Genomic DNA, 27,054 nt, shown 5'->3' with positions numbered 1-27,054 from the left:
AGACAAAACTTTGAAGGTCAAACCAAAGTCAGTTACACCATACCTTTTTTCTAAGTCAGTTTTACCGCAGGTAAAAGTAGTAGGAGCTATTCTGGTTTAATTTGACTTTGAATGTGTTGGAATGTCGTCAGTGTTGTCTTTATTCTGCAGAGTAGTGCAGGAGTGTCTGTGGTTGTGTTGTGTTGTGTTGTGTTTGAAAGAGCCTCTAGACAAGGGGGCAATATAAATTATTACTTTGTTCAGACATTTAGAGAGCGATTGTAGGCAGAGTGCTCGAGATTTAGAGCCTCATATTGTACACGCAACATCCGACAAAAATCCCAGATTGATGTAAAAAAAGAAAAACACCATTTATGATGCCTCAATTATCTTTATCCCACTGCTCAGCTGAGACACTCTGTCAAAGACTGAAGTGAATTTGTCTTAATTTACTGTATGCTTTGCTTTTATAGTGACATCCCTCATAGTCAATGACAATATTACTTCAAAACACACTGTTAATTGATCTACAAACATCCCCTCACCGCACCGTATAAATGACCGCATCATCAGCGTACATACTGTAAAGACAAATGTGACAGAATACACATAAATCCAAAGAACTGTGAAGCAGCTGTAGTTTTATTTGGATTTTAATATCGATGTATTTGGGTTGCTTTTTGATTTTGATCTGAAACCAAAAAGCTTTCAGATATAACAGCATATTAAAATAAAATATATACATAGACTCGAGTTGGCGTTGTTGCTGAACTGCAGGATGATTTAATCTCTTACGAATGAGCTAAAATGGTGTGAATCATTGTTTGAAGGCATTCCTGATTCAGCACATGGTGGGACCTGGAGCAGAGCTGGCCTCAGCATTTTGATTTCATACCCAAAAATAATAAATTTTCTGGTTGCTAGACGAGAATAAACCGGTTAGTCTGATGTTTAAATTGAGGAGCTGTTGTTCCATATAGTAACTCCATACCTGTGCCAGCTGCAGAACGTTGAATTATCTACAGTAAATGTAAACACAGTAGGACCACAAACCCAAAAGCATTACTTCACTGTGCTTGTACCACTGGACGCCACATATTTGCAGTTATTATAAGACACACTAAAGGCAGTGGCACAGAGAACAATTTACCAGAGTTACTTTCTGCTGTCTGCTCTGTTTTACCCCCTACAAAGCTCCAGTGACTTGCACTTTGTCTGAAATGGCAGAATAATGCGACTATATTTCCATGTCTATATCATGTATTTCCAAATAACATTGAAAAGTAAGATTTAAATACATAATAAGCACGCTGTATTATTTCAGTAAAATGAAAACATCATGCCTCGTTGGCAGCATATAATTGATATTTTCATATTTTCTATAACTGAGTTAAATGACTGTGAAACGATGTGATAATGTGAAAAGCATGGCATTGTTTTCTTTCACTGTGCACTACTTGTTCAGCACCAAACAGCAGACAGGAACAGTTGCAGACTAGCTGGTGAACATAGTACACATAGTGCAGCATAAAGATCCAAATATCTGCAGAGTTTAAAGAGAGTATGGACTGTGAATATTGAACTTAAATTCACCGCACGGTCAGAAAAACAACTCCAAATGAATGATGTTGCTCCAAAATGGCTGAATGTGTAAATAAGCAACCATATCAAGTTGTGATGATATATCAGTGTATTGTTTGCAGCTGATTCCTGCAGCAAAAATCAGTTATTGCAGGTTAAATCGATCCGGCTGGTTGTTTTATACCAACGTTAGAAAAACAGAAAATGTAATTTATCATGTTGGTGATGTGCCAAAAAGTGCCAGATGCTCATTAAAAGTTTCTTTTTAGTTATTATCCTATAAAGAGATTATCTACAGCACAAAAAAAACTGACCTCTACACCATTATTCACTGTGTTAATGTTACATTGTCACCCCTCCAGCCAACCTGAAGGAGCTGATCTCGCAGACTATAACTAGCTGGGCTCAGGAGTCTCACATCCAGGACCCAGAGCTGGTCAGAGTGATGTTCAGCCTATTAAGGAGGCAGTATGACGGCATCGGGGAACTGCTCCGGGCCATGAAGAAATCCTACACCATCAGTGCAGCGTCTGTGCAGGATGCTATTAACCTGTTGGCATCTCTGGGTCAGATCAGGTCTCTGCTGTCAGTACGCATGGGCAAGGAGGAGGAAAAACTCATGATTGATGGGCTTGGGTAAGAAAATATTACTGCTATAAATGCAGTGACATCTATATAATGGTTTAATGATTACATAGTTGTCCTCTCTGCACATTGTAACTTACATTCCCACCGTTAGGCAGTGTTTTAAACAACAAACAAATCACCTTCTTGTGCTTCTCAGTGACATCATGAACAACAAAGTTTTCTACCAACATCCCAACCTGATGAGGGTGCTGGGCATGCACGAGACTGTCATGGAGGTCATGGTCAACGTGCTCGGAGGAGACAAGTCGCAGGTAGTGTGACCACATCCCAACGTTTTTTAGACTCGCTACAACTTCCTGTATTAACTGTGGTCAGTACAACCCATTGTTCCTGTCATGAAACCTGTTCAGTTGTGCTTGTCCTGGAGCTTTTGACAGTCCTCATCAGTAGATTGAGGTTGTAGAGTTGCCACAAACCTGTTGAATTTCCAACCGGGATGACTTAAAAGCTTAACCTAAAGTAAATAGTTGTAGTTTTCTTTTCTATTCCACTAAACTACAGGTGGCAGTAATGCTCCAAAAAGAGCAGCAGTGACTCAACAGAGACTGATAGAAAATGGTTGCAAACTGATGGTTTTGAAATGTTCCCAAAAAAAAATCAGCTTTGCAAACGTTTTACAAGAAAGAAAACTCATCACGTCTGTTGGACGTCAAGGATCCACACAATGTGTTTTGGTGAGGAAAAACTGAATGTAAATATTCATTAAAGAAAAGTCCACATGGCACCTTTAAGCTGTTTTTGGTGCTGAAGAATCTATAATAATTGATGTTCCTGAACCTCTCAAAAGGTTCTGAGTTAAGAAATCCAGAAATCTCAGGGTGGAGCATGCAAAGCACTTAGTGTCACCAACTGGTTTTGCTTGGATAGTTGTGTTTGTGATCAGATTTTTGTTCCTGTGAATATTTAACTGAGCCCTGTCAGCCTCTGACATAGGCTTCAAATGGCTAACAGGTTGTATACTAATCTCAAGAAAACAAATTTAATCCTAAGAGAAGTGAAGTAAGCCAACATAAACAAGCTAATACCCAGAAAAACCACGAGTGTAATGGAGAGGGCAGATGAGTAAGCGAAGGCCTAGTGTGGAGGGTGTGAGCGGAGTGAGAGGGAGGCCTCTCAAACCTGTCCTTTTTGGGCAGTGCTGACAGAAGCTGGATGAGACGGCTGTGATTTAATGCCACCGCCGGTGCCAAGCATGAATTGAACCTCAGACATAAAAACCTCAGGGAAACATTTAGGCCTTCACATCTGACTCTGGCAGTCTGATCCCGCAGTCTCAGACATAAATTCCAGACCAGTTTACTGCTACTTGATATGTGCCTTTCACTTAACCGCGGCCATATAAAGTGGCAGCGCCACAGCTTGTAAGTGTTTTATCGGGTTTGTAATATTTACTCGATTATCTCAAATGTTGTTTTAGTCATCAGATCGAACCATGATTTAGTTAGGGAATCGAATTTCTCTTCACGTCGGTGCTCGAATCACACAGACAGATCTACAGTCATGGCCAGAAATATTGGCACCAAGGATTTCTGCAATTATTTCTATTTCTGTATTTCTGATAATGAACTACTTCTCCCAGGAAAATGTTGCAGTTACAAATACTTCTCATGTTTATTTCTAAGCAAAAAATCTAAGATGTTTCACACAAACTCCAAAGAAATACTGGCAAATAAAATGTTCTGATGCTCCTTTAATTTGTAATTAAATTCATCCGTAGCAACTCACAGGTGCTGGCAATATTGAAAACACACTTGCATTCAGTTAAAATGAAGAAAAGTTGAATCAACCTTTGTTTTGTGTCTGTGTGCACTACACTGAGCTTGGACAAAGTATAGAAAAGCAAGACGACAGAAGGCATTATGAAATCTGAAGACTGCCAAAGAATTCTGGGGCCCAGTGTCAGAGAGCTGGGTCTCCATCAGAGGTCATGGGCAGGACAATGACCCAAAGAAGACTTAGAAAAAAGCACTCAGAAATGGTTTAAGACAAAACGCTGGAGAGTTATGAAGTGGCCAGCAATTAATCTAGATCTAAATCCCACAGAGCACCTGTGGAGAGATCTCACACAGCTGGGAGAAGGAAACTCATTGGTGGTTACGGGAGCGATTGATTTCTCCATAGGGTGCGCTGCCAAGAAGTTGAGGGTGCCAACAATTTGCCCTGTCCATTTTTAGAGCTCTGTGTGAAAGATAATAATATAACAAAAGAAATAAACACGAGAATACCAAAGCATCTGCAATTGCAACAGTTTTCTGGGAGAAGTAGTTCATTACGTAACAGAAATACAGCTGTGTAAAACACGATTGAAGCATTAATATGTAGTTTAAGTTTCTATTTTTCAACCTAGGCTTGAATAAAATGTTGATTCCTAGTCATGCACAGTATTACTATTAGTACTGGATAACTTTTGTACGGAGCACATAACAAAGGTGAAATTGCCATGGCTGTCACTATTGATACATCGATAAACCTGCTTTTAGAAGTGGAATCTTTCTGCTGGGTTGAAAGTATAAAAGTGGCGACAGCTTGTCTGATAGCGAGTGTGATGTTCTGTGCATTTTTACCGAGGTAAGATGAAGATTTCCATCCCTCTGGTATGTATCCATTCCTATAGCAATTTACTTTCATCTCTTTCCTCTTAGATTTTTGCTCAAACTGAACCTGAATATTACAAAAATGAGAGTGATACAGAAGTAATTGCATTATATGTAAAAGGGCTTAAAGGTGAAATGATTTTCCAGTTGTTGTGTTCCGAACAGAAAATAATTTTATCTTTTTGACTTTACTTTAAGCTTTTATCAGGGCAAAACATATAAGACTCTGCATCCTCCACACGTATCACGACAGATTCAAATCCACCTGAGCTGTGGCTTTGGGAAAAGGCTCGATATCCTCTTAAAAAAAATGTTTTCTTCTCCCTCCTAACAACATCAGCCTGATTCATGTAGGAGTTTTTGTAGAATATTTAAGAGTTTCAGATTCGCCCTTAATCCAAATGGTCTGAAACTCCAGAAACTCTGCTGCTGTCTGCATCAAATAGAAATGGAAGAAAGAAACAGGGCCGGGAGAAATCTGAAGATTATGTGAATTATATGTGAGATAGCCAGGCTAAGGTTTTGGATAGAGTCCTGTTGGTAGAGCATAATATTTTGTAACTTTAAATCTGAAATGTGAACAGGATCATCAGTGACAGGACGGATGCTGGAAGCAGTGTGTGACAGTCTTCATATGTTTCGGGCTTTCCCTTTTAATTTCGGTATATTGGCGAGAAAATTGAAATTTTCTGGAATAGAGGTTGATTGTCTCATTATACCTGGACACAGTCCCAGACAAACTCATGACTCAAGATGAATATCTGTTTAAGAGCCTCTTGGCTGCAGGAAGAGAGCCATCACATGGAGATGGCTGCAGCCAAATCCTCCAACAATGGATGACTGCACCGCAGTTGTCAACAAAATAACCTGTGTGGAGGAACTGACCTCTACTTTTAAGCCTATGATTAATGATTATGACATATGATTAATATGAAAATATTGACTATACGAGTGATAGAAGGACAGAATAATGACTTCACATTTGTGTTTTCATTTCTGTCCGCAGGAGATCGCCTTCCCTAAGATGGTGGCCAGCTGTTGTCGTTTCTTGTGCTACTTCTGTCGTATCAGCCGCCAGAACCAGAAAGCCATGTTTGACCACCTGAGCTACCTGCTGGAGAACAGCAGTGTCGGACTGGGTGAGTACCGTTAGACTTCATAAAATGAGACAAGCCTACTTTCCTTTTATCAGCTGACAGTTGCCTCGCAGCATTTTCCTATTGCAGTTATTGTAAATCATTCTGAGAGAGGAAGACGGGGGTTTGAAAATGTTCATAAAGGGATGAACAGGAGGTACTGAAGAAAAGAAGAGAGAGGGTGAGTGAAAGTAAGAGGGTGAAGCGGAGGAGAGAAATATTAAGAGAAGAAGGGATTTCTTGACATTTAATATTCACCACACTGTAGGAACTGAAGATTTGGCCGTGTACTGCCTCCAAAGGTTGCAAAATGTTCAAAGGGGACGAGCTTAGTGCCCACATTGTGCCGGGGTATCAGGTTTGAGAGGGAGACAGGCAGAGAGGGAGGCAGGAAAATGAATGACGAGGGTTATTTAGGCATGCAGGGCAGGACTGATGAGTCACTGGGCTCTGGCTGCTGCTGCTGCTGCTGCTCTTATAAACTAAAGCAACTGCCTGTGACAGAGGAGAGATGAATGCAAACTCGCCAGTTTATCATGCCAGACATGAAACATTTTGATATTTGCTTATTCATAAATCACACGTTGCGCTTCTGTCTGTTAATGTTTCAGGACTAATTGTCACAAACGATAAGTTCGCTCCCATGAAGGACATAGTTAATTACAAAACAATCACTGATATCTTTTTGCAATTAAAAATTGCTCTGCAACAGTGTGCAGTTATTATTATTATTATTATTATTATTTTTATTTTTTATTTGAAGCGTGGTTGCTACATTGAGTCACCTCATTAAGCGTCTCCTTGCAGTACAAACCTCTGTGTGTTCGTTTGTTTTGCAGATGAACTCTTTGTCGTTTAGGAAACCAAATTCTGTTCCAGGAGATTTGTCTGATGTCTCCTCCCAGACAAGTTAGCAAATAAATCAGGCAATTAAGTGACATATTCGAAGTTGTGGTCTTGACTGGTCTTGAACTAAAAATGAGACTGGGCCCTTTTTATAAAGCGGTCTTGAGACCAAGACCAACTCTCGTATGGTGGTCACTGTAATAGACGGGACACAGATATCCATTAATAGTGAAACATTTTATATACACCATAATGATCAACAATTATAGGCATCAGTTGTATAAAGTTTATTTTGTAATGTTTTATCATGTTTGCAGCTCTAAATTCAGAGCCTGTAGTTCTCTATGTAATTACAGGACTTTGTAAGAGCGAGAAAATAATATGTCTGTCAGAAATGATATTATATTCTATCAGGAAAAATCTGCACTCGTGTGTACTAAGAAGTCAGACTGATCTCATTTAAACTGCAAGAGAGAGAAAAGAGAACATGACGACAGCAAATGAAGATAGACTGCCCCCTGTTGTTTAGCACAGAATGTAAAGTGTGTCTATCTATGTATGTGTGTGTGTGTGTGTGTGTGTGTAGCCTCTGAAGCGATGCGGGGCTCCACTCCACTGGATGTTGCAGCATCTTCAGTGATGGACAACAACGGCCTGGCTCTGGCCCTGGAGGAGCCCGACCTGGAGAAGGTTTGTTACTTGGTAGCACAAAATAAAAAAAACATGTTCGACTGCAGCAAAATCTAAAACGCTGAGATGAGAGGAGCAGATATGTTTGTGTTGAAAGCACATTTCGTTTTCTGTATCTCTTATTAAGTCTGTACTGGGACACATTCCTTTAGCTGAGAGATGATTTCTTATTCAAACTACTTGCTGCTGACATGTGGTGGAAGTAAGATAGAAATAGAAACCTCATGTCACCAAAGACAGTCAAAAAGACCTCATAATACCCAGGAATGAAACTGACGTGTGTGTGTGTGTGTGTGAAGGTGGTGACATACCTGGCAGGCTGTGGTCTCCAGAGCTGTGCCATGCTGGTTGCTAAGGGATACCCGGACCTCGGCTGGAACCCCATAGAGGGAGAGCGTTACCTGTCCTTCCTGAGGTTCGTCGTCTTCTGCAACGGTATGTCGACTTTTCGTAACGAGTGCATGGCGTGAACAGAGCAGATGATGCCACAGTGTGCTGTAAAAGGAGGCGATGCAGCGATAAAGATGAAGAGACGAGGAAAAAACAGAATTTAAAGCAAACATACTGCTGACTGCAAAATATAGGAGGAGGAAGTAATGAAAACTTTACGAGGTCCCTTTTTAAGGGGACATTTTCACACAATCGTCCATGAAACTTTGTCAGAAGACTGTAAGTTAGTAGCTTTCTTCCCATCATCAACCCTAATCCTCTGTACCACTAAGTGTACTGTCTAACAGTGGAGAAGTGGAAGCGTCGGACAGCTTTCCCTGCATAAAAAAATGAAACAATCCTTTAGAATGAGACTTCCAGGAGACTAGCTGACTTGAGCCGCCCTTTTTCTACGGATCATTTAAATCATCCCCTGTCCGTTTCCCTGCTGTGTTTGTACACCAGGTGAGAGTGTGGAGGAGAACGCCAACGTGGTGGTGAAGCTGCTGATCAGACGTCCGGAGTGTTTCGGCCCCGCCTTGAGGGGAGAGGGAGGTCAGGGCCTGCTGGCTGCCATGAAGGAAGCCATCAAGATCTCTGACGATCCTGCCCTGGACCTGCCAAAGACCCCCGTCACTACTGGGTAGGAATCCACACCAGTTTCTTATGTTTTCATGCTGTGAATTAGCAGCATGGTAACAGTTAATTAAAGTTGGCTGTGTGTTTCTGAGCTCTGCTAAACCAGCACACACTTTTTAGTGCTATATTGATTTATTGAAATTTACCTGTAAGCCTGCGCAGAGGAACTGGAGCTTTTTGCTGCCAGAAAATAATGAAATGCTCCCTCTGGGGTTGGGAGCGAGTTGCTGCCCCAAGCGAAGGAGTTCAAGTATCTTGGGTTCTTGTTCATGAGTTATGGGAAAATGGAGCGTGAGATGGACCAGTGGATTGGTGTATCATCTGCTGTCCCGGACCGATGTGGGTAAGAGGGAGCTGAGCCGGGAGGTCATGAGCTTTGGGTAGTGACCAAAAGAACGAGATTGCGGATACAAGCTGCCGAAATGAGCTTCCTCCATCGGATGGCTGGGTTCAGCGTTAGAGGGTTAGGAGCTTGGACATCAGGTAGGCATCTGATCAGGATGCCTCCTAGGTGTCTTTCTTTGGAGGTATTCCAGGTACATCCAACTGGAAGTAGACCCCAGGGCAGATCCAGAACCCGCTGGAGAGACTACATAGCCCATCTAGCCTGAGATGGAATGTGTTGCTGGGGAGAGAAGCGTCTAGAACGCCCTGATAAACCAGATGCCACCGATCCCAGATAAACAGAAGAAAATGGATGGATGCTGTCAGTTTGAATGTGAAGTTTTATCATCTGATTTGTCTCCTACCAAAACAGGAAAATCATCATAGATTGTCTTTATTTAACCACCTTTAAAACATGTAGTGTATAAAAAGTATTTCTCTGTCCCCATACACATGATTTAAAATGTGATTTATTTTAGACTTTTAATTGCTGGATACAAGATGTTGGGTGACGTCTTGTAACCAAGCAATTAAAAGTAACAAATGCAAGATGTAAAAGTCACAAAATAATGCTTGCACACATTTAACTGAGATTTAAGGTGAGCGCAGAGAAACTTTTCCCCCCTTTCAGCAGATGAATGTGGAAAACATCCTTCAAATGTCAAACTCTGCACATAAATCATCCTGCACAGTGAAGCTCAAACATCCAAATGAAGCGACAAAAGGCAGCGAAGGGGCGACATTTAAAAATGTCGCAGTAATGGCCGACACGACGAGAAACATCTGTCTTTTCTATTATCTTGTCTTTAAAATAAAAAGTCTAAGAAAATTGCCAATATGATGAGATCTGTTCATTTTTCCAGCGCAAATTAACTTTTAATTAAGTCTCGAATAACTGAGTTGGAGACATTTTAGCTTCAACATGAAGACAACACAGAGATATTTGTCTGGTGAGTGGTTTGAGAGAAAAGAATATAGCAGCCTTGTAGCTGTGGTCAGTTTGTAGAAAGGCTTGCTGCCTGCCTGCCTGCTCACATCAGTATGCAGAGGCTGTCATACGCTGGCTGCATCTTAATCAGGGAGGTTGTGATTGCATGAAATGAGGAGGGGGATTTGGAAGCTGGTCACAATCAATACCATACCATAGTGGCCTGTAAGGCGATTGATTATGTAATGTGCCAAAATAATATTATAAATGTTCACAAATTTCCCTCATTCATTTCTCTCCTGGTGCACATTTCCCTCTCGAACTACCTCGTTACAACCTGTGAGTGTGTGGTTCCTGCTTTTCTTAGTACTGCGGAGGGTTGCAGTATCCCAAAATATATTGTAACAGTGATGTTTGTGTGTTTGTGTGTTTAAGGTCCAGCGAGGAAGAATGTGAAATTATTCACATGGGCAACGCCATCATGTCCTTCTACTCAGCTCTCATTGACCTGCTGGGACGCTGCGCTCCAGAGATGCACGTAAGGTTCTCGACAACAAGCTGAGCTCAGGGATAACGTACAGGGAACAGGTTACTTCACAGTATCATCAGATTTTTGTGTCTCCCAGAGCATCTTCTCAGACTTCACATAAAGACAACTGTAATTTTAGTATTTGTTCAGCCACTGTTATAAAGTAAGTATAAATAAGTAGAGGGAGGTTCAAGCTGGTTCCTTCACCAGTGTTGGTAACATTTATCACGGTTCATTCAAGACTGAGACAAGACCAAGTAAAAGTGAGGTTGATTCTCAAGACCGTCCTTTACTGCGCAGTTTCAGTGGCTGCAGCCGTTCTAGACAATGTTTGTGACCCCACCAGAAGCACCATGATGCATTTTTAGAAGCATCCCAGAAGCGTTGAGCACAGAGCAGATCAAGCTGACTGGAAGTCAGACACAGAAACGGCATAGAGAATCTGGTTGATTTTCAAAATAAAACACCCTGTGCAAACTTCTGATTTTAAGCACAGTCAAAAGGAAAACAAGGACACATATAAACCAAGAAAAAAATCTGAGCAAGTTAACAAAGTAATGCTTCTGAAACTCTCCTTGTACCCGGTGGGACCCACGCCTAAGCCTACTAAATGTTTCTCCGGCATGTACAGACTTACCTTCACGCTATGAAGATAACCTACAGTACACAATAACAGGGACCGCTCCAGTGAAATAGTGGGTTGAATATTTCCTACTTGCATCTCTTACAGCTCATCAATGCGGGTAAAGGCGAGGCGCTGCGTATCCGGGCCATCTTGCGCTCTCTGGTTCCCACTACAGACCTGGTGGGCATCATCAGCATCCCCCTCAAAATGCCTGTTGTTAATAAAGGTATGTTGGTCTCGGAGGCTGTTGTTTTATATTCATTTGCTACATGAAGCCATGCGTGCAGATGTTGATGGTTGAAACGGGTGAACTGAAATAAATGAGGTTGAACCAGGAGCTGCAAGTTTTCAAATGTACAGTAGTGTGGGGGGAAAAAAACCCTCCAACAGCAGCCAAAAGTGACACAGCAAAGCGTCCGGCTGAGGCAGAAAAACGGTCTTTGGACCCGATTCAAGGCTGAAACTGATCTCACACAGAGTTTAAATTAAAACGCTTTATCAGGCTTTATATAGCACAAACACAAGCTGCAGTATATCAGAGTCATATCTTCTCCGCTGCCTGCTGAACTAACATGCCACCGTACTTTACTGCCTAGAGATCTGAAAAAAACAAACCGTTGATTGGCTGGTATTGACTGTAAGTCACACATCAACGCAACTAAAATAATTTGATATCTCTGCACTTTGAAAGTCATCTCAGCTCTGCCAGCAGGAGGTTTATCATGTAAATGTGTAAATGTGTCATAGCAGCCGGGCTTCATTTAGGAGGGAATATCTGTTCACTCCTCGCCTACAAGCTGTTTGTGCATTTCTATGTGTAGTTATCATCTCTCCTTAAAAACAGAAAGCTAAAACTTCAGCAGCAATTCCACCCTAAAATGAACTTAATATCCAATTTTTTGTCTTAAATAACTAACAGATTCCACAGTTTCCACATGCCTGTATCGCCTCAGCATCCTTTTATTTTATTTTTGTTCCTCCCAAACTAAATATTTAATGTCTACACTTCCATAGTAGCCACCAGATTATACATAAATAACTAATACAATGTTAACAAAGTGTATATTTTCATAACTTTCCCCTCCATTTACCTTTTTTTAGATGGTTCAGTGACAGAGCCCGACATGTCAGCCAGTTTCTGTCCGGATCATAAGGCCCCCATGGTGCTCTTCCTGGAAAGAGTGTACGGCATCGAGGACCAGAGCTTCCTGCTCCAGATGCTGGAGGTCGGCTTCCTGCCTGACCTCCGAGCCTCGGCATCTCTGGACACGGTGAGTGAGAGAAAACCCGAATAACTTTTTACCATATATCCATAACAAGCCTTCACCTTTCGACTTCTGTTTTGTTTCTTATTTTTAGCCTGAATCCATAAAAAGCCACAAAAAAAACAAATTTACATGAAAGAACAAAAAGAACTCCACTTTCTCTCCTTAACCCGAGAACCACGTCATATTCCTTGTTGCTGTTTTTTTTTGCTCTGCCTCTCCATCCTTCATCTACATGTATTGTCCTCTGTCCCACAGGAGGCGTTGAGCACCACTGAGACGGCGTTGGCCATGAACAGGTACATCGGCTCGGCCCTGCTGCCTCTGCTGACCCGCTGTGCCGCCCTCTTTGCCGGCACGGAGCACTACGCCCAGCTGGTCGACTCCACGCTGCAGACAATCTACCGGCTGTCCAAAGGCCGCTCGCTCACCAAAGCTCAAAGGGACGCCATCGAGGAGTGCCTGCTGGCTATCTGCAAGTAAGGCCTGCTGCACCGTGTTATTTTTCAATCAATGCTCCTTTAAATTTTTGTATTTTTTTAGTGTAACAACTATATTTGCACAGTTAACATGCAGCTTAATGCATGCAGCATGTGTCTGCCGCATATTTAAAATCATATCACGAATATATCACATACAGTGAGCTAATTTTTTAATTTGTTCTTGGAGTGGACGTATGCACATATTTCTGTCCAGGTGGTCAGCCTGGTTAAATTGCACACAAGAGAATTATATCACATAAGTAGTGCGTGTATTATATTAAATCTGCTGTTGTTTTTTTAATCAAACTTACGTCAAGGGAGTCTCCCCTCGCTGCCTCTGTATCGTTTTGTTTAAATAATGTAATTCTAACGTTTCACAGGCATCTGCGTCCCTCCATGATGCAGCAGCTGCTCAGACGGCTGGTGTTCGACGTTCCCATGCTCACTGAATACTGCAAGATACCTATCCGGGTGAGACACGGGACGCTCATAAAAATATGAGATAATTATAACAAGCAACTTGAAGTGTTTTTATATTTGTCAGCCCACTAGCTATGAGTTGAACATCCAGACATATGATTGTGTTTCTTAAATGTCAGTTGTCATTTACACTACATACACATAATCCGGTATAATGTTGATTTTTATGCCGCGATCATCGTCATGTTTCCTCTCATCTTTCATCTCTAGCTTCTGACCAACCACTATGAGCAGAACTGGAAGTACTACTGCCTGCCTTCAGGTATGGGCAGCTATGGCACTGCCTCCGAGGAGGAGCTCCTCCTCACCAAGAAACTCTTCTGGGGAATCTTTGACTCCCTTTCTCACAAGGTACAACCAGAAACAGTGTGGAATATGATATATATTAAGATAAGCTTGACAGTATGTGTGCAGACCAAGAAATCATTTATGATTCCGGCAAGCTGCTCTCTGTATTTCCCTTGATTTGTTTTTCTCTTTGCTCATTTTCTGTCGCTGAGAATTGAGTCAGAAGTGTCACAAGACACGGGCGACATTGTCCTCAAATCCCTCTGTGCTCCATAATAAAATGTTTAGTAGTCGAGTGGTGTTTGCTCTCTGTTGTTTTTCTGTTCTGTTTTTAAGAAAATCGTGAGTTTTCAACTCTAAGTGCAACGCTCATCTCATCGGAAAGTAGTCAGAGGTAGTGAAGTGAAGCTTGCGAGCAGTGCAGCTCAGGCGAAACCAAAACAGATGAATAATTTATCATCTTGTGACAGGCTTTTCGCATGGTGCAGACTTCTCCTGCTCTCTGTCATGTTACCTCCTTCTCTTCTTCTTTCCCTGACTTTAGCTCAGTTGTCTGTCCATTTCGTAGCTAAGCAGAGATGTCCCCATCGCAGAGAGACCCAGTTTGTAACATTTTCTTTTTCTATATCCATCTCTTCTCTTCTGTAGAAGTACGATGCTGAACTTTTCAAAATGGCCAAGTCATGCCTGTGTGCCATCGCTGGCGCCCTGCCTCCCGACTTTGTGGATGCCAGTCTCGGGGCGACACTGGAGAAACAGGCGTCAGTCGATGCACAGGGCAACTTTGATCCCAAACCTATCAACACTGCCAAGTGAGTTAAGGAAAAATGAAAGGCGCAATGATGTAATTAATCTAGCATCTAAAACTGATTTAGACTTCATGACTTTGAAAGAACAATAAACATTTAAACATTATCTCCACCTTCTAGTATCTCCCTTCCTGAAAAACTTGAGTACATTGCCAACAAATATGCAGAGCATTCCCATGACAAGTGGTCCTCAGAGAAGGTTAGTCCCATCCACGTGTTTTTCCTCCCTCATGCATTTATGTCATATAAAATAGAAGTACATAGAAGGGCCAGTACAAATGTGTATTTAAATTTTATTCTACAATAGCATGCCATTACTGTGAGTTTGTATACCTGAAATACACAGTGTACTACATGATGTACGATAAACTGTTACTGCAGGTGTCAGCAGGCTGGAAACATGGAGACAGTATGGATGAGCAGTCCAAATCCCATCCACTGCTGAAGCCTTACAAAGCGCTGAGTGAGAAGGTACATGCACACTGGTAAACACACACATCTGCTGCTGCTGCTGCTATGGGAGCAGTAAACTGAACTGCTGATTGTTTTTTTTTTAATGAAAGAAATCTTTCAGCTTCTCCGGGAAGATGAGATTTCTCAGAGGCAAAGCTGTTGTGAGGACAGAAAAAAGTGTCTAGGTCACATCAAGGAAGAAAGTCAGAGTTTGTCACACATTTCCAACTTGAAAAGTTTGGCAGTGAAACTTAATGGAAGGAAGGGAATGTATTACTGACACATAAAAGCAACATTTTGGGCTGTAATAAGTTGTTTTCATTTCCAGATCAGGTCAGATCAGGTGTGTGTCTGACTTGTATAATCATTTTCACCTCATGTAGGAGAGAGAAACTTACCGCTGGCCAGTGAGGGAGTCATTGAAGAGCATGTTAGCTATGGGCTGGAACATTGAGAGGACCAAGGAGGGAGAAGCCATGTTCCAACAACGAGAGAGCGAAAAACAACGAAAGATCTCCGATTCTCAGGTACAAACATCCTGATGTACGATGGCACTTTAATACTTCTCACATTCTCCTTCTTTCTTCCAGAGACGTCTTTGTCCTCTTTGTGTTAAGTAGCCTCGGCTTTCGCTGTGGTGTTTAGCCGAGATAATTTATAGCACCGATCCAATAGAAGATTAAATGGGAGGATCACTCCCTCATGGACACTAAGCAACAAAGCTAATGGCTTGTATCAATAACGGTATCGCTCTCATGTCTTGCTTCATTAATCATAGAGATAAAACATTTTTTTCCAGCAGTATAAAGACAGTCCACTTCACATTTTGAACAGAAAATATAAAAACTTTCGGATAAATATTGATCATATAAGAACTGGATTGATAACATTGATTTGAAGGGAAATATAACTACTACTTTTTATGTGTTCCCAACTGAGGCTCAATGAAATCATCTTGCTGTCCTTCAAAGAGCAGAAAAATAAAAAACGTGGATAAAGAAATGAAAGAATGTCATCGTGATGTCATTTTAACCTTTAAATAAGCTTTTGAAAGCATTGTAGGTTGATGCACCTAAATTATGTAGATGTGAGAATTTCATGAAGTAACGCCACTGTTTGAGTCTGGGATGTAACTCCCGCACCGACCATATAATATAACTCTGATGTGTTTCATTGTTTTTAATATTAAAACACAGTTTTGTGCTTGTGTCAGGTTAATGGATTCAGTCCGACCCCGATGGACTTGCACAATGTCACTTTGTCTCGAGAGTTACAGGTTGGTTTTTATTTGACTTTTTCTAATAATATAATCGTTGTGATAAGTTGTTAAATACTCAGAGCGGTGACATTTGCATTTTTTTACTGCGTCTGCAGGGCATGGTGGAGGTGGTTGCAGAGAATTACCACAACATCTGGGCCAAGAAGAAGAAATCTGAACTCGTTAGCAAAGGTGTGTAAACGTACACTTTAGAAATACACACTTCATCTCATCCTGGGAGGGCTGAAATATTACAGCTGTGATTGATGGGAGTGTGACTATTGAATTGTATAAAATGTGAATTTGATTTGACCTACCAGGAGGAGGGACCCACCCACTGCTGGTTCCCTATGACACCCTGACAGCTAAAGAGAAGTACAGAGACCGAGAGAAGGCCCAGGAGCTCTTCAAGTTTCTGCAGATCAGTGGCTATGCCATCACAAGGTTAACCTCCACTCGCTCCAGTTTATCTTCTATTGAACTAAAAAATATTGTCCCAATAACTCAAAGTAGTTTACTCACTTACTAAAATAAAACCCTAAATTTGCCGTGATTTCACCTGATTATGACCCCTACTATGAATACAAACCTTTTCTTCTTGATACTGACAGACTTTGCTTTTGGTAGTAAGATGAGTAAAAACGTCCTTTGTGTTTCATCTGACAGAGGTCTGAAGGACATGGAGCAGGAGTCGTCATCCATGGAGAAACGTTTTTCCTACAAGTTCCTCAAAAAGCTGCTGAAGTATGTCGACTCAGCCCAGGAGTTCATCGCTCATCTTGGTGAGTGCGTGGCATTTCAAACTCAGGTACAATGAACACTAACCACTGACAGTCTAAAGAATGGACGGCACATCTGTGAGGTTTCAGAAGAGCTGAATTGAAGCTCAAAATCTGTCTGACTCTGGCCGGCCCCATGTTGGTGGTCTTGACTCTTCCAACTACCAGTAATCTAAAAATTGGCAAAGAAGTGGATTATTGACTGCCCTGAGCTATAGAGACCAAAATTGTTTTTGTACCAGGCTGTAAACATGTTTATTTCTGCTGTGAAGTTGGACATTTTAACGTGGAGACTTATGGAGACTGACTCAGAGGTGCCTTACTTTGATTCAGAACTCATCCATGACACTTTGTTGTTATTCCAGAGGCTATGGCCACCAGTGGGAAGACGGACAAATCACCTCATGACCAGGAAATCAAGTTCTTTGCCAAGGTCTGAAAGTCCATTCACGCTTCTTTCAAATGAACCACTGAAATATTGATGAGTTTAACTTAACCTTCGTTGAGGTTTTAGTCTCACAGCTGCATTTCTTCCCTCCAGGTGTTGCTTCCTCTGATAGATCAAACTTTTAAGAACCACTGTCTCTACTTCCTGTCCACGCCCAGCAAGAGCCTGAGCAGCTGTGGCTGTGCCTCCAACAAAGAGAAGGAGATGGTCACCAGGTATTGAAGCAATCTTTGTAATCACTTCTTCCTTTGTAAGATTTTTGCTATTCAGAGTTTTTTTCTGCCATATGTAAAATTCAACCTTTTATCTCTGAAGTCATATTTTCCTCAGGCCTTTTCTTATTTCCTGCATTACTTTGCCTTTTTCAGCTCTTTGTTCTCTCTGAAGCTTTTTGTTCAATTCTTTTCTTACCGTCTTTCTTTTCCAGCCTGTTCTGTAAGCTGGCAGCTCTTGTCAGACACAGGATTTCTCTCTTTGGTAAGGGTTGCTTGAACTCTGTCCGAATGCTCGTGTGCCTCTTTGCTTTAAATCTCTTTTCACGTCTACAGTAATGTTTCTCTCACAGGAAGTGACTCTGCAGTGATGGTGAGCTGCCTGCACATCCTCACAAACTCACTCGACACCAGGTAAGCGTCATCTGTATATGCACAATGATCCATCAAGTAGGCAGTGTCGTCTTTGTGTGTGCATATCGGGCCTTGTGTTCTGTCATCTCAGAACGGTCATGAAGTCTGGCGCGGAGCTGGTCAAAGCCGGGTTGAGGACGTTCTTTGAGAACGCGTCAGAGGACCTGGAGAAGCTGCTGGAGATGCTAAAACTGGGGAAGTTCATGCAGTCTCGTGCCCAGATGAAGAGCGTCAGTCAGAGCATCAACTATGTGACTGTGGCGCTGCTGCCCATCCTCACCGCCCTGTTTGAGCACATCAGGAATAATGAGTTTGGAGTGGACCTGCTGTGTGAGTTTATGTTCCCAGACCAACCCTTTCCTGTTTTTGTTTTGCTTTATTTCTATTGTTTTTCTGCAGACTTGATCGCCAGCAAGAGTACAATAAATGGATGTACATATTATTAAAGTCCTCTGCATACAAAGACAAAACTGAAAGTACACACCTTCTCATTCAATGTCTTTTCTTTGCTTTTGTTACTTTCTACATCATAGATTGACACTTTGAAGACATCAAAACTATGAAATAACACATAACAAACATGGAATTATGTGGTAAACAAACATATTTATTGATTCTTTAAAGTAGCCTCCTGTTGTTTTGGTATCTTGGTATTCTTGTGATCATCTTCATGAGGTTGAATTGTTGAAAAGAAACCACTTCTCAGGGAAACCAACAAAAAGAAGAGAATTGTTTGGGCCAAAAACACAAAAGAAATAGACATTAGACAGTGGAAATCAGTAGTTCCCACGAGGAGACACTGAAGGTGAGAAGGTCATAAAATGTACACCTTTTCTGCAGAGTATGAAACATGTAAAACTATTTTACACCGTAGCTACACCTACAAGCCATAATCCCAAAGGAATGTTGTTCCTGGAGTGTTGTAGTATAATGCTGGGAGGTTTTGTGTTGCAGGGTAAATAAATCAATAAATAAAGTTCTCGATGAATGTTTTTGTCTGTTCCAGTGGATGACGTGCAGCTGTCCTGCTACCGAATCTTGACCTGTTTCTACTCCCTGGGAACAGGAAAGAACATCTTTGTGGAGAGGTAACTTCTCTTAAACCAGGCAGCAGAATGTAAAACGAACAGATCTCTATATTTGATCATTAAGTTTAAAGAGTCCTTGCTGAAGGCGTGCTGTAATTCCAGTCATTTTGAAAATTGGTATCAGGGAACTGTGAAATAGCAATTCATAAACTACATTATGCTTGTCACTGTTAATTAGGATACGGCTACTAAGCTTTTTGATTAACTCTGTTGGTGACAAATCCAATCAGGACCTGTGAAATTACTTATGGTACCTCGTGTACTCTTTTACTCTCTACGATAATATGTATGCCACAGTGTTTGTGGCACAGTATGTATTACAAACTGAACACAGACGTTTGGATTTTTGCCAGACAAGATGACGATCATATTTTATTAAAATCTATTAAAAGTAAAAAGATTTCATGGCCCAGGTGGAGAGGACACAACAGAAACACTTTGTGCTGTGAAATGTCCTTCATTAAAACCACGATTTTGTGGCATTATTCCCTGACTGGCTGTTAAACGCCAATAAAGCATCCCAAAACTGTTGTGGAAACGACAGCGTCCCACCTTGAGCTGACTCGAGCTGTAAAATAACCAGTGAAAAAGTTTGACAACAAACTGACCTCAGCCTCCATGTGGTGCTCTGTGAAGACGCAGAAGAACAAAGTGTTCAAAGCCGTGTTGAAAGTCAGTTACACTGTATGAATTCACATGGATCTGCAGGCATCTTCCAGCGCTGGGGGAGAGCCTGGCGACTCTGGTGGGGGCCATGCCTGTGGCGTTCCTGGAGACCGACTTAAATGCCCACAACCCGCTTTCGGTCTTCAACACCAAGACCCCCCGAGAGAGAGCCAGTGAGTGTCCACCTGATCGTCCTTTTTGAATTTTTCCTGTTCATTTTACTGTCCTCTGACATCGCTGTGTTTTTCTATTCTAGTCCTCAGCATGCCGGACACAGTGGAGGAGATGTGTCCAGAGATGCCTCGTCTCGACAGACTGCTAAAAGATGTCAACGATGTCTCGGAGTCTGGTGCTCGCTACAGCGACATGCCACAGGTCCAAAGAACTGATGACATACTGAGCTCAAGTTTTGAGGCATTTGGTGCCACCACAACCTGTATGATATTGAGTTATAGATAGATATCTGTAAGTTGCAGTAAATATACCTCTTGCCTCGTGGGGTAGCTCATGGTTGAATTGCTGCAAAGAAATCACCACTAAGGCAGACCAACAAGAAGAATAAGAGAATTCTTTAGGTCCAAAAACAAAAGGAATAGACTTAGTAGACTAGAATAGATCAGTGGAGATCTGTACTTTCATCTGATGAGTCCAAATCTAAGATTATTGGTTCCTATGAAGAGACACAGGGAAGGTCAAGTGATGTTTATCTGCATGTGTGGTTCCCACTGTAAAGCAGGGAGGAGGAGGTATGATGGTATGAGGTTGCAACCCACAGCCCTTTACTGCATGGCATACATCTTCTTCAGCTGTCACGATCAGAAAGTAAAATACTGCTATTAGACATGATCAGTGTGTGTTGCCGAATCGAGATGTACATGACAAAAAGTCCAAATCTTCAGTCATCACTGGAAGCTATGACCTTCGGTCATCCAGACGTTTCACTTTCCGTCTGTCTCCTGCAGGTGATTGAGGTGATCCTTCCCATGCTGTGTAACTATCTGTCCTATTGGTGGGAGAAAGGTCCGGAGAACTCACCTGCAGGTGCCCAGTGCTGCACTATGGTGACCTCTGAACACCTCAGCCTCATCCTGGGAAACATCCTCAAGATCCTCAACAGTAACCTGGGCATCGATGACGCACCCTGGATGAAGAGGATTGCAGGTAAGGCTCAGGGCTCAGGAAGAATAAAAAGGATTTGGAAGGGTTTATCAAAGGTTCAGATTTTTGGGGGTTTTTTTTGGGGGGGGGGGATTAATGGCATTACAGAAATATGAATTACATAAGGTGGTGAGTTTTGTCTATTTTTCTCAACAGATGTAGAAACTACCTTGCTTGTTACTCTTTTATTTTGAAAAACATGATACAAACATGATACAACAGACATTTAAAGTCAAACTTCAGCTTCACACTAATGAAAAAACTCATTCGATATGTGCAAACCAATGTTAGAACCTCATATTCATACAATAACTTTAAATTTTTGTAGAACATTCAGAGCACATTCCTCATTGGGAGTTCAGGAATGGCCACATAACTTCATTTGGAGCTGTGTGGGCACTTCTTTCCTCACCATTCATAAAACCACATTTTAATATAGTACTTCTAACACAGTCACAGTGTCCTATATTTAATTATTCTTTGACTAATATTTCCTGTTTTTGAGAGACAGGTATTCAGAGAGACAGTGATAAAAAGTGAACTTGCTGACTAACTTTTAAAACTTCTGTTTTTTTGGGGCTAAATATAGCTCGATGGTTGACGCCAGAGCCAATAATCTCTGGGGACACAGAGGACTGAAACTTGAATTGCAAATCCTTCCAGAAACCTGTCTTATTCCTGACAGCATCAGTTTCTAACTTGCACATGTCCCAGAATATATATTTTCCGTTGTCTCTCTCTCCAGTCTACTCTCAGCCAATCATCTCCAAGGCTGGAGCAGATCTGCTGAGAACTCACTTCTTGCCCACACTGGACAAACTGAAGAAGAAGACCGTGAAGGTGAGAACTTGAAATCTGCTATACAGGGTATTAACAGCAGCACATTTTATCCATCTCGCTGACTCTATCATAAGCTGCTAAACCTGTAGCTGTCCAGGAACATGACACTTTATTCAGCTACTGAGAGTAAAAATACCTCTGACAGGAGGTTATAACCAAAGAGTTGGAAGGGTTGCGTGTGAGGACGTTGATACTAATGAACTGATTACTGGAGATGAGTTGTTGATGTGCTGCAAACGTAGGTTGTATCTGAAGAGGAGCTCCTAAAGGCCGACAGCAAAGGTGACAACCAGGAGGCCGAGCTGCTCATCCTGGATGAGTTCGCTGTGCTCTGCAGAGACCTGTACGCCTTCTACCCCATGCTCATCCGCTACGTGGACAACAACAGGTACAATATCAGAAAGATGGCGTGTTTGGCGAGCTTAATCCACAGATATTTCTGATTGACTGTGCACCATTACCACACAGATGTGACGCAAGTTAATATCCCTGCTTCATGTCGTCGTCCATTCCAGGTCCAGGTGGCTGAAGGAGCCGGATGCAGACTCCACTGAGCTTTTCAGGATGGTGGCTGAGATCTTTATCCTCTGGTGCAAGTCCCATGTAAGTCTCACCAGTCAGTCCAGGTGTGCTATCACAATAATGACAATGGATTAAATAAAAAAATTAACACCCTTTCTTTTGTCCTCTGAATCCAGAACTTTAAGCGTGAGGAGCAAAACTTTGTGGTTCAGAATGAGATCAACAATTTGGGCTTCCTGACTGGAGAGGGCAAGGCGAAGATGTCCAAGGTAAATATGACGGATATTACATAAGATACGGGGTGAATACAAGATTGCTGATGACACACGATTATCTCAATGAAACACATTAAAGTCTGGTGATATTCTAGAAAGACTAAAGACTGAAACAACAAATCAGTCCAACTAACAAGTGTCGATTAAACAGCGTTGCTTGAGGTGACTGAGACTTTTTTGAAAATTGAGTTGAATTTGAGACATTTAGAAAGTTTACATCTTCATTAGGAACAAATAGGTATAGAGAGGCTGACTGATACATCAGTGGTTTTCCTGGCATTTGTTAGAAAATAGAAAAAGGTATTATCCTTTAAATATTAAAGAAATCAGTGCAATGAAATGGGCATGAATGAAAAACAGCAGGGTCAGAAATTGAGCTCTGTAAACCAGAAATGTCATTACCCAGACAAGAAATCCTCACGTTATTAGTATTGATCGAATGGTTTGTGCTGTCAGACAGTAAAACTCATAATCTAAGCCCCTTTTAGATTCGAAATGTCATCGTGGATAACATTTAGTTCAGTAAAGGCGACTCACAGGCCTTCCAAGAATAACTATTTTTCTTTGGAAATGGACCTCTTCTTCATTGTGAAAGACATCTGTCCCGCCTGTAACAAACCCAGGAGATGGAGCAGAGTACATCTCAGTTCTCTCCCTGGGTTTAATTTGGACTTCTCTCCTGCTCCTCTCCTTCACTATGTCAGCACTTTGGAAAAGCTCAGCCTGATGGGAATCCCTAGTGCACCAATTCTTGCTACTGTATGTATTTGCTTATGAAAGAAAACATCTTCCTAAGCACTTTTCCCGTGTTTTTTAATAGATCCACTGACACGTACCGAACACGCTGAATATGTAGATGTGAGATGTTCTACAAATCAACTATACGAGTTCACACTTCTACTCCGAGGGTTTACGACACGTCATTTAACGCGGACATTTGTCGTAGTAAAGCCGCGCCGTATATCTGGATGGTGACAGCATCAGTGCAGCATCAACTTGCTGTCGCTATGAGATTTTGTTGTTTATTTGCTTTGGCAGAGCCGTGCAGTTTATTTATTTGCACCCTTTGGGTGTTTTGACATGATCGAGAAAAAGCTTTTCCAGTTCTTGATCCTGGAGGACTCTCTGCTGCTTTTGAACTGATTTATGTCAAAGAAGAACTTTTGGTTCCCCAGTCTGTGGTTCATCTTAATCAATGGTTTGAGGGTGAAACACACTTTTTGTGCCCTGACAGCAAGTCATTGCTAACAGGATTTCAGATTTAGTTTCCGGTGTGAAATCTCTCCTGGACTGAAACTTGGTCCAACCAAACTGAACAATGGTTTGTTTCTCTCACATGTTTTGTTTTGAATGGTTCAGACATTTGGACTATTTACAGGAAGTTCTGGTGGGCAGAGAGAGAGGATTGAATTGAACTGACACAGCACAACAGGATGTAGATATTTCATACATAGTTCTTCTTGAATGATTGCAATCTGAAACAAAATGAACTGAACAAAAACACCAGACTTGGTTCAGACTTTCAGGTATGAAAATAAAATGGGATGAAGTTAAATTAGGAATACAAAAACATTTGTAGCGACCACCATTAATTAAAAGAGTCTAAGCAGGCTCTTTACTGTCACGTTGGATGCATTTTATGTTTTTTATTAAACAAAAGAATAACTTAACTTGTCATAACACAACAAGAAGTAATGAAACGAGTCGAAGCCAGACTGTCAACAGAAAATATCCGAGTCTAACTCGCCTCGTTTGTCAGAATCCTGTGCCAATTACCGGAAATGATGGTGATCTAGAGAACATGCACGATCAAAACAAATAATACAAGCCATATACACATTTCGGTTCCTCCAATATAAAAAGATGAGTCTTAAGATAGCACTTAAAAGTACTAAAAGTGGGTTTAGAGTGCTTAACCCTTCATAGAGTTCCCTCGTGATCAAACAGTAAGCTCATCTCCTTTCTCCTTGTAGTCAGGCGGGGACCAGGAGAGGAAACACAAACGCCGTCGAGGCGAGTACTACTCCGTCCAGACCTCTCTGATCATAGCTGCCCTGAAGAAGATGCTGCCCATCGGCCTCAACATGTGCACCCCAGGAGACCAGGAGCTCATCTCACTCGCCAAGATACGCTACAGTTTGGTAAGCTGGGGTGCAAAGTTTTTTTTAAACCACCTAAATACTGACCAAGAACCGTCACTTTTTCTATTCAGGCAGCCCAACGTCTAGTAGTGTATATTCAGACTTGTTGTCCATTGTGATGACATCATATGCATATAAGCATTATTGATGGCAATTGTGTATTAAGACTGCGTTGCATTGTTTCCTTTCATAGAAAGACACAGATGATGAGGTGAAGGAGCACTTGCGTCTGAATCTCCATCTCCAGGACAAGGTAAGATGTCGTCTGCGTAGTTATCATCACTATTGTTTAGTACGATGCCGCTGTTTTATTGATTGATTTTGATTGTTCTTGTGTTGTAGTCTGACGACCCAGCGGTCCAGTGGCAACTGAACCTCTACAAGGACGTGGTGGTGAAGAGCGAGGAACCGGCAAACTCAGAGCACACAGTGGACCGAGTGCAGAGCATCTCTGCTGCTGTCTTCCACCTGGAGCAGGTAAAAAAACTCAACAGTACATCACAGGTTAGGCACACCTGTACAATCCAATGTGATCCAATACAGCAACAGTTTTTGTTGTATGTGTACCTGATGAAGTGCATAAAAGTAGATCACTAGAGTACTAAAGGCAGCCTTTTCTAAATATCTTGCCTATAATATGTGATACTAAAGGCAGCCTTTTCTAAATATCTTGCCTATAATATGTGACTTTCAGGTGGTGAAACGCTGAATTAAATCAGCGATTAACAGAAGATTTACTGGTTTAATCTTTGGAATATAAAGCAGCAACCAGGCTGAACTAGCCACATTTCTATTATCTAAATGAAATGCTACACATATAACATCACTGCGATGTCTCTTTTCCTCCGTCAGGTGGAGCAGCCTCTCAGAAATAAGAAGTCCGTGTTTCATAAGCTGCTGTCCAAACAGCGTAAGCGTGCTGTGGTGGCTTGTTTCCGCATGGCTCCCCTCTACAATCTACCCAGGTGAATCCCTTCTACGTCTGTTAACACTCGTGGAACTGATTTTAAATGTCAATTATTAAATATTGACATGAGTTATTTAAAATAAAGTTAAGATTAAGGTTGTCTCAGTCTAACCGTACATAACAAGCAATCACCAAGTAGTCGTGGGCGGGGTGGGGGCATTTTCTTTTTCTTGAATGTGTGCCCATGTAAACCCCTCTTCACCTCCCTAATGACATTCTCTCCTCTGTGTTGTTTTCTTGCATAACACTACCTCATCCTCCCTCAGATACAAAAATAATAATTACTTCCTGAATGGCTATCGGGAGGTTTGGCTGGAAAGGGCGTTCAAAGCCTCCAGCTTTGACCGCCTGTTCTCCCTGCTGACGGTAAAGTGAAACTACGGGGCGAATGCTTCATCTGTTCAACCTCCCTCCCTTCATCCACCAGGCTGTGGACCGATCTCTGCCTAGCAACCAATTGTTTCTGCACTGTTGATTCTGATTGGTCAGCTAGAAATGAGCCCAAGAATTGACTGAAACAAACTTATTTGGAAAAGTGGAAACCCACTGCGAGCTGTCTCATTTCAGGTGTACCCTGAAGGAAGGAAGGAATGAAGAAAGGAAAGAAGAAGAAAGACAGACAGAAAGAAAGAAAGAGAAATTATTGAATACAATTTTGACTTAATTAGTTGGCTACCTGGTTTACAAAAAAAAAGTATGCTTGATTACAGTAATTCACAGTATAAAAGATGTTTCATGTTATTTTGCTTCCTGCTCTTATGAAGATTTATTTTTCATCACATTTTTCCAAAGGTTGTGCAGTTTTACAACACGTCTGTGCGTCTTTGTCACGGAAACAAAGCGATGTAGATCTAACAATTACACGAGAAGTAGAAGTTGTTGTTGTTGTTGTTGTTGTAGATGCGCTGCTGTGTTGGAAAACTGCATATCTCCCCTAAAGTGTGCATGCTCCTCTAATGAATTTTACAACCTGATGGAAGTAACTGCACTTATTTTAGAGACCAAACGTGACCAGTCAGAAGAGCCAGTGGGTCCCACATTGACCAATCACCACCCTGCCTGAAATGCACTTCCTGTAACCCTCCCCCCCCTCCTCTACATCTCTCCTTCCTGTCTCCTCCAAAAAAAAAAAAAAAAAAACTCACCTGAACCCACCCTAATGCCACTCTACCTCCCTCCCCACCTCCCCTCACCATCCCCCCCCCTTCCCCAGGCATCGCGCTATCAACTTCTTCATCCCGGCCTATCAGAGACTTTGGATAGAGGCAGAGGAGTACTCCTTTGAGGAGAAGCTAGTTCAGGATCTGGCAGTAAGTACTGGGCTCGCCTTGCCCTTGCCCCACGTGCCCTGCGTTGGCACCCCTCTGCCAGTCCTGTCTGCCGAATGCTTCTTTAGCTCCACGCCCGTCGAGCCTTTGGAGCGGGCCCGGGTGGGGACCTCGCCCAAAGCACCCAGGGGCGCCCGCTCTAGGCGTGCAAAACCCTTCAAACAGAGATCCAT

At 41.9% G+C, this 27,054-nt stretch overlaps 1 protein-coding gene across 5 annotated transcripts in view; it reads left to right on the top strand.

Annotated features, from left to right (window-relative positions):
* The window catches only part of ryr3 (ryanodine receptor 3), a 106,699-nt gene that overhangs the window by 63,978 nt on the left and 15,667 nt on the right, over positions 1-27,054 (top strand). For all 5 annotated transcript variants that reach the window (XM_027284253.1, XM_027284252.1, XM_027284250.1 and 2 more), the window contains 38 exons: positions 1,923-2,196; positions 2,345-2,459; positions 5,809-5,941; positions 7,371-7,474; positions 7,774-7,909; positions 8,369-8,546; positions 10,290-10,392; positions 11,114-11,234; positions 12,110-12,279; positions 12,532-12,752; positions 13,136-13,226; positions 13,446-13,586; positions 14,172-14,335; positions 14,453-14,531; positions 14,714-14,803; positions 15,169-15,312; positions 15,999-16,061; positions 16,160-16,235; positions 16,364-16,487; positions 16,710-16,825; positions 17,188-17,255; positions 17,364-17,485; positions 17,698-17,747; positions 17,836-17,896; positions 17,988-18,226; positions 18,903-18,984; positions 19,693-19,823; positions 19,907-20,025; positions 20,613-20,811; positions 21,554-21,648; positions 21,891-22,036; positions 22,164-22,251; positions 22,347-22,439; positions 24,419-24,586; positions 24,780-24,839; positions 24,929-25,063; positions 25,439-25,551; positions 26,767-26,863. In XM_027284253.1, the coding sequence (XP_027140054.1) occupies positions 1,923-2,196; positions 2,345-2,459; positions 5,809-5,941; positions 7,371-7,474; positions 7,774-7,909; positions 8,369-8,546; positions 10,290-10,392; positions 11,114-11,234; positions 12,110-12,279; positions 12,532-12,752; positions 13,136-13,226; positions 13,446-13,586; positions 14,172-14,335; positions 14,453-14,531; positions 14,714-14,803; positions 15,169-15,312; positions 15,999-16,061; positions 16,160-16,235; positions 16,364-16,487; positions 16,710-16,825; positions 17,188-17,255; positions 17,364-17,485; positions 17,698-17,747; positions 17,836-17,896; positions 17,988-18,226; positions 18,903-18,984; positions 19,693-19,823; positions 19,907-20,025; positions 20,613-20,811; positions 21,554-21,648; positions 21,891-22,036; positions 22,164-22,251; positions 22,347-22,439; positions 24,419-24,586; positions 24,780-24,839; positions 24,929-25,063; positions 25,439-25,551; positions 26,767-26,863 (4,709 nt within the window). The remainder of the gene's footprint in view (positions 1-1,922; positions 2,197-2,344; positions 2,460-5,808; positions 5,942-7,370; positions 7,475-7,773; positions 7,910-8,368; positions 8,547-10,289; positions 10,393-11,113; positions 11,235-12,109; positions 12,280-12,531; positions 12,753-13,135; positions 13,227-13,445; positions 13,587-14,171; positions 14,336-14,452; positions 14,532-14,713; positions 14,804-15,168; positions 15,313-15,998; positions 16,062-16,159; positions 16,236-16,363; positions 16,488-16,709; positions 16,826-17,187; positions 17,256-17,363; positions 17,486-17,697; positions 17,748-17,835; positions 17,897-17,987; positions 18,227-18,902; positions 18,985-19,692; positions 19,824-19,906; positions 20,026-20,612; positions 20,812-21,553; positions 21,649-21,890; positions 22,037-22,163; positions 22,252-22,346; positions 22,440-24,418; positions 24,587-24,779; positions 24,840-24,928; positions 25,064-25,438; positions 25,552-26,766; positions 26,864-27,054) is intronic.

Source organism: Larimichthys crocea, chromosome XI, assembly GCF_000972845.2.
Source record: "Larimichthys crocea isolate SSNF chromosome XI, L_crocea_2.0, whole genome shotgun sequence".
In the NCBI taxonomy this organism is placed as follows: domain Eukaryota; kingdom Metazoa; phylum Chordata; class Actinopteri; family Sciaenidae; genus Larimichthys; species Larimichthys crocea.
Note: the sequence above shows the minus strand (reverse complement) of the source record. Positions and strands in the feature narration are given on the sequence as shown.